Source organism: Limulus polyphemus, unplaced genomic scaffold (genome assembly GCF_000517525.1).
Source record: "Limulus polyphemus unplaced genomic scaffold, Limulus_polyphemus-2.1.2 Scaffold2358, whole genome shotgun sequence".
Taxonomy (NCBI): Eukaryota; Metazoa; Arthropoda; class Merostomata; order Xiphosura; family Limulidae; genus Limulus; species Limulus polyphemus.
In genome coordinates, this window is record NW_013667968.1 from 60,627 (window position 1) to 68,645 (window position 8,019).

Consider the following 8,019-nt stretch of genomic DNA (forward strand, 5'->3'; position numbering starts at 1 on the left):
CATCAGAAATGCCTTTCACTCGTCAATCGGAAAGGTGTTTTTCTTCTCCATTACAATGCATATCCACACAAGATTATGGAGTTGGGTTGGGAAGCTCTCCCCTAACAACCATATTCTACAGATATGGCGCATCAGATTACCATCTTTTTTGTTCCCTGCAACACCATCTTAATGGGAAAACATACGCAAATGTGGAAGGTGTTAAACAGGACATCGACACGTTTTTAGCTTCAAAGTCAAGTGATTTGATTAATCAGGGCATTAACAACCTGATTGTAAGGTGGAAAAGCATCGTGGATAAGAATGGAGACTATTTCATTTAATACATTTTTTGTTTTGATATACAAGTTTTTCGTTTTTGGTAGAATATGACTTTTTGATTGTACTATAGATATACTTTGATGAGAGATGTTTTTGAACATTCAGTCAAAAAAAGATGTCCAACTGAAATGTACTATCATGTCTTTGTGAAATTTGGAGAGAACCTTGCTCTTACCCACAGTTTTGCACACTAACTATGATTTTGATGTGACTACATGTAAAACAACCATCATATAACCATCTAATTTTACACACATAAATAAATGTAGTGTTTCACAAGTGTGTTTAGGGGAATGGAAGGTCCAAATAAAGTGGCCAATCACTTTGTGCTTGTTTGTATGTTCAATGAACATAGATCGCATATTTAAGAAAATTCACTAATGAGCTAATCTATCAGAAATAATATCCAAATATTCACAAAACAGCAATATCACAGACTAGGTGGATATATTTATGTATTTATTTTAAGTTGAAAATATTGTTCATACATCCTTTTGCCTAAAATACTAAACTAATTTATACATAAAATAATCTATGAATGAAGGAGTCTTTCAAAATATTGCTTTACCTAGGAGCTTTACAGCAATTACATTAATTACAAAAATGCAAATTTATTTTGAATACAATTGTTTACAATTGCTATTTATTGGTGTTTTATAAATATTAGGTGAATTCATTAATTTTCTCTTGGTGTTATAATACTAAAATTTCAACAAGGTCATTAAGAAAATACTTTAAACACCTCAAAGATCATTTTCTGTAATAATAATCACTGTTATGAAGAATAAAAAAAATGTTTATTAACTACAATAAAACAGTTAAGGTTAGGCACAAGTAAAACCCGAGTCCTAAATACTAATTCTCATTTCAAAGAAGCTACTAAATAAACTTGGACCATACCATTTATTACAAAGACACACACAGTATCTTGTGCTTACTTTTCAGGTGCTTCAGCCTGGTCGTCAATTCTGCATTGACTTTCCTTCTTCTTTTTCTTCTTTTCCTTCCTCTTTTCTCGTTTGCTTTTTAAGAACCCTGGTAAGATTTCACAATCAGATCAAAGTCAATGAAAAGAAAGGACTTAGAGGGAAAACAAAATAGAAATATATTATACTAAAGATTACAAAATAAATGAATATGTCACATATATAAAAATACAGACAGAAAATACATAATGTACATTAACTTCTTTTTAAGCTGTTGGTTTGTATTATTTTTCTTGTACTTCTGATGTATGAGTACATATTTCCAAGATAAACTACATAATGATCATGAATTTGAAATGTAAGGGTTTATAATCTTCATTCACGAACATAGAATGTTAAGACAAGTCATTAAATGTTTCATTACAACTACAATTATTTTTTACTTATCCATAAAGTTAATTTATTAAAAAAAAGAGCAAATTATACATGTAATGTGTATGCAAATAAAAATGATTATCTCAAACATTTTAATATCTTAAACACATTTATATAAGGCTACACAGAAAGAATAATAATGATTAATATTTTAATAATATTAAGATAATAATGTATTATCTTAATAATCAAAACTGAGCAAAATAAATTAAGTTAAAGTACTCTACAGTAAGCTGGTTAGAACTTGTCAATGTTGGTATCATAAAAATTAGTTAGAAGTGCACAGAGCTTGAGATAACATAATTTCAAGCTAATTGTAACCTTCATTTATTAATACAAGATGTTAGACAAGCCACTGAATATTTCAATACAGCAAGAGTTATTTATTCATACTGTTAATTTATTTTAAAAAGTAAATTATTCAGGTTATGTACAAACAAGTAAAAATTATACATCTCAAAAATGTATCTTAGTTATCAAGTGGTCATTTTTTAAATTGGACAAGGTTAAACTCAATTACTTTGATACTGAAAATAAAACAATCAAGTTATACATTTTGATTTACCGATTAATGAGGAATGCAAAAATAATAAAACTTATAAAAAGGTAATTTTAAATTATTGTTAAAAACAGAATTTTATTTAAGTTATAAATTCTGATTAGAACATTTAACTAAATACGTAGATAAATGTTAATTCTGTAAGAACATGGAACTTGCATGTGTTTCCACTGACTTATGTACAATATTAAAGTCCTCAAGCAGGTGTAGCACAAAAAAAAACAAGTAATGAGTACCAGGAAGTAAATTCAAATGGTATCAGGACACAGTTGGATATTAAATATATTACTATAGTTACCTAGTGCTTGTAACTTTTCCCTAAAAGTTTATATACATATATGCTATAGATGATGTTACAGAAATACCTCATTTCAAAGTCTGTTATACCACTACCATAAAAAGTTAGTCTCGTTGAGTTTCACGTGAACCGAATCACATATTTGACAGTTTTTATTGTTTAAAGTTTCCTTAATCACTTTAATATAGAAGGTTTTTGTTGTACCTCTGTTTTATGCACCGAGATTAGTTACATCCATTTCATAAAAAAATGGTTAGCATTTTGATAGCAAGTTTGGTTCTTGGGAAGTTCTTTTAAGAAAATAAAATTATGAGGTGTATTGTAAATATACTTGATGCAATATCAAATCCAAAGCTATATCAATAAAAATACTTCAGTGTTTCTTTTTTCATTCAGAGTAAGTTATTCATTAATCTATCAGTCAAATGCCAAACACAGAAAAGCAGCATACATTTATTAATTGTATACCCACTACTGGGTGGATCCTAAATCCACAGAAACCTCTAAAATCAAAGCATATCTTATAATTTCCTAACTTTGGCTTATGTACTTAAATAGTTTACAGGCCATAAAATTCTATTACTTTACTATTTGTGTAAGTTACATTAGATAATTTTTGTCTCATATATTTAAATAGTTTACAGGCCATAAAATTCTATTACTTTACTATTTGTGTAAGTTACATTAGATAATTTTTGTCTCATATATTTAAATAGTTTACAGGCCATAAAATTCTACTACTTTACTATTTGTGTAAGTTACATTAGATAATTTTTGTCTCGTATATTTAAATAGTTTACATGATCATGACTTAAAAGGCTATTACTTTATTATTTGTGTACATTATGATTGACATACTATGTTGAGTATTGGCCTTCAAAGGAAAGTACAGAAAAAAAACACCGAATATAAATAAACTTACAAGATTTTTGATTAAACACAGCTTTTCCTGCTTGTGATGAGTTGAAAGTTTTTATATGTGGTTTACAAACATCAAAAAATGAAAACTTGATCAAGTTAAAACTGGTAAGAATTAATTACTTTTTTCAAAATACGTGTATCAACAAAACTTAATCCTAGGGATATAAATAACTTATTAAGGAAAATCTGATGGTATTATTTGTGACCATCACAGGATTCAAAGACCAAATTTTAGCCTTATAAGCCCTCAAGCTTACCACTAAGCCACAAGTGAGCTACTGAGATATTAAAATGACATTTAAAACCTGCATTTCTCAAATGGCCATTTTACGGACACTATTAGACGAAAATACAGAGCCCTTTTTAAAGGTGAACTCAAGTAATAAGGTTTTGTATTTTTTTCTTAAACTAATTTTTTGAACCTATGTGTTTTCCTAACACCATGAACTAGTGACATTGCTGATATGTTATATAGATTGACTGTTAGATTGAAATCCTGAAAAAAAAAAGACATTTTGTCAGTTAGTATAAAAGCTTGCCTGTTTCTTTTGTACATTTTCTAATTGTGTATAATTATAACCAAACTACCTATCTACAAGTTTGTGATATAAGCATTGCAAATCAAAGTTGACTATCATTTAGACATAAAGACAATAAGATAAGAATACAAAAACAAAGAACTGTAATTCTTTTGTCTGTAGTTATCATTTCAAAATCTTTAAACATTGAAAGCCCATTTGTATTTAATTTCTTACTTTTAGTAATTTGATCTTTCTTAATTTTCTCATGTCAATATTCTTTGTTCATTTCAGGTTCAAGTGTTAATTGATGAAATAAATTCTTTAAACTATACATCTATATATATATATATATAATGACACAAACAGACCTGTAGTATTTACTTCTATCAATCTTTAGCTACCCTGTTTGCATTACATTATAGCTCTGATACATAACAATTGTTAGGTTTAAAAGATAAATCCTTAACAAATCCATTTGTATTCAATAACTTCCAATACAGAACATTTATTTTTCTTTTTTAATCACAACATATATTACTCAACTCTAAAACAGCTGATGTTTAAAAAATACATACACTACACAAGTTTAAACTAGAAACTGAACCTGACAAATAAGTTTTAACCAGCTTACTGACATTCCTGTGAAGATCACACCACTGCTAAGTCTTTTCAAATCAAAATGTTTAAAAGGAATACAATATTTTAACTTTTTGTTATACTCTTTATAGCTGAAAATCACATCTTAGCCTATTCAAACTAGAGCAAAATACCTAGTTAAAAAAGCAGCTAAACTGTAGTAGTTCACAGGCAAAACTCAACTAGTTAGATCTTCACAGAATTTCCACCATTAGTTACAATACTGCACAAAGTGTAAAGACGAAAAAGAAAAAACTAGCAACCTGTACTCCAGGAATTCCAGTAAGCATGCCAGTCAGCTGGTCCAGCCAGTGAGAAAACAAAGAGACACCAGAGATGTTAGACGACATGCAAGGCTGTCACAGAACAGATATACTATGGAACAATAACATGCTTTGTCTGCAATCACCCCCCCAAACCATTTAACATTTAATTCACAAAGAAAGCAGGCATGGTTGCAACTGCCAATACAACCTTCACATTACTTTTTTTTTTTTTTTGTCATCACCTATACACAACTCACAAACATCATTCTTGACATCATACAAAAAAAAAAAAAAAATAACTATACACAAATATATGCTTATCACTTGTACTCTGACAAATAAGGAATACATATATGAAGTAATGACATTTGGTCAAGAGAAAGTTTGTATAATTACATTTATTTCACGAACACATACACAGTTAGGTGTTACACCAAAAACATGCTATTTTTTTTAAAGATGATTATACACTCAAAAGTACAGATAATTCCTACAACAACTGTATACACACAGATCTATAATTTTCAAAACATGTGCAACTATTAACATTTTTTACAATTTCCAAACTCAATTATTTCTTTTACTCAGTCACATCCATACACACACACACTGTATGTATAAAGATGTACTTGTTTACATGATAAGAATTTTGCAATCTTTTGAAACCCCCGATAAGAAATAAATTTCACTGTAAAATAGAACATACTATATATGAAACAGTGAAAACAAACTTATACAACATATGTGTATGATATTTAAGAATACTACTACTCATGCACTTGAATTTATCTACCAGTTCATAGATCTATAAATCTTTTACCACAGATATTACTGATCTACCACATTTTCTGTAAGACATATAGTACAGGTGTAGAAATAGCAGCCAAATAAAACCACAAAAAATCACCAAGCTAGATTAAATGTTTGAAAAATTATCTTAATTTTTTATGAAAATTGTAATTTTCAGTCCTTCTAAAATTATTGATATCTTTATGGCCACTTGAATAATACAAATTGAAAAATAAGTGTGTGGTTTCGTCTAACATTTTTTAATACAGTGGATATTGTAAAAGAACTATACAGTTACATCAATTTTTAAACAACTATATAAGACTAGTGGCAAACATTCCAAAACAGCAGCTATCATTTAAAGTTCTGTGCTAGATTTGTGAAAACAACTTTCTCATTTAATTATTAAAATATTTTTCAATTAATGAACAGTAAAAAGAAAAGTATATTTGATGAGTTACAGAAAATAAAAAATTACATCTAGTCTAGAGCTTCTGATATTTTACACATAATATAACTTACCCTATGTAATATACTAATGCTTTTCATAAAGCTTCATGACTATTGTAACTTTCACTTACAAGTTTTTCATAAAGTTCAAAATGGGTACAGCTTTTCTTTTGCACAATTATTTAGTTACAGCTCAACCCAAAAATATAACCTTATCTATGACCCAAAATCTCTGACCCAATTAATATAAAGATGTATCTTTTGTGTATTTCTATGTCCACTTAATCTTCTAATACTTGATCAGTTTTTTGTTGAAGGTGCAAATGTAACCATTCCAAACAACAAGGGATGGGTAAATGAATTCAAAGCATAATAAATTTCCTGGAATTGCTTTTTCTACTAAGATAAATCTCAACATAGTTAAACCTTATTAAATATAAAATGATAATCCTAGCAGTACACCATGGCACATTTAAGTCAAACAAACTTCATAATGTCAACGTCAGCTATTCTTGACATTTAACACACTCATGTTGAATTGTTTAAATTTTCAATGTAAATTTCAACAGTTTTGACATAATTTTATATGTGGTTGAACATCAACAAAAACAAAGTTAATCACATGAATACTCTGGTTAAACCCCAACTTCATCTCAATTCATGCCAGGCTGAGATTGCTCATGATGTTATTCTTAAATGATTTTAGAAAGGCAACGTACTATACTATATGCCGAAACACAACATTTGATTCCAACAAACAAGACCAACTTTCTTTTATCATAAGACATGTCAGTGAATCTTTACTAGATATGGTAATGTGCTCTTATAAAAAGTCAGATGTAACGTTCAATCTACTGCAAAATCATATTGAAACACATGGTCTTTCATCTTTCATTTAAATATCATCCAAATATCAGCAGTGTGAGGATAAGGACATTGCAATAGCAACATCTCAAGTTCAAGTGTTAGTTTCAGAATTTGAAAGCATGAGAAATGAGGAGCCTTTTGACCAGCATTTTGCAACGGCTGAAAAATACAGCAAGCAGTATTGATATTACTTACTCAGAACCTTACACTAGAAAGGTTTTTTTTTGTCCATTGGATCTATATTAGCTGGCAAAGATTGTTACTGAGCCACATTCTTTAACAAAGTATTGGATCTGATTTGAAAGCATGAGAAATGAGGAAACTTTTGACCAGCATTTTGCAACTGCTGAAAAATACAGCAAGCAGTATTGACATTACTTACTCAGAACCTTACACTAGAAAGGTTTTTTTTTGTCCATTGGATCCATATTAGCTGGCAAAGATTGTTACTGAGCCACATTCTTTAACAAAGTATTGGATCTGATGCTGAGAGCTCTAAGAATTTGATTTTCTGAAAATATGTTGCTGCTCTTGTTATCCACTGATTTTTTAGTGTCTCCAGATGCATTTAAAATTCTTATGTTGAAGGCCTTGGCCACTTTCTTTTCAGGCAATGTCAACTATGAGTATTTGCCTGATAAGTTGAAGAAATAGTTCAGCCTCTTAAACTGAAAGGAATAAATAAGATTTACTTGCATATGATAAAGAAAGGGTTCCCAGAGATGTATCCAAACTTAAGTTCTACTTAACAAATGCTTGATTCCAATGCTACCAGTCATATTGTGTTCTTGCAAGTGTTCCTTCACTACAATGAAGCTTCTAGTACCATGGCATAGACGTTTCTCAGTGATTTGAAGGTTTTGCACTGTTAGTTGTGTGATAACAAGTTGAATTGATCATATCAGATGTCATTCACAATTGTTTCTAGAATCACTTTGCTGTTGATCACTGGTGAAGATTTTTTTTTTTGAATTTCGTGCAAAGCCACACGAGGGCTATCTGCACTAACCGTCCCTAATTTAGCAGTGTA

At 29.4% G+C, this 8,019-nt stretch overlaps 1 protein-coding gene across 1 annotated transcript in view; it reads right to left on the reverse strand.

The window, feature by feature from the left end:
* LOC106466717 (F-BAR domain only protein 2-like) overlaps nt 1-8,019 on the reverse strand; it is a 114,579-nt gene that overhangs the window by 45,629 nt on the left and 60,931 nt on the right. Inside the window, exon 13 of the mRNA XM_022394803.1 lies at nt 1,260-1,356. Coding sequence (XP_022250511.1) covers nt 1,260-1,356 — 97 coding nt within the window. The remainder of the gene's footprint in view (nt 1-1,259; nt 1,357-8,019) is intronic.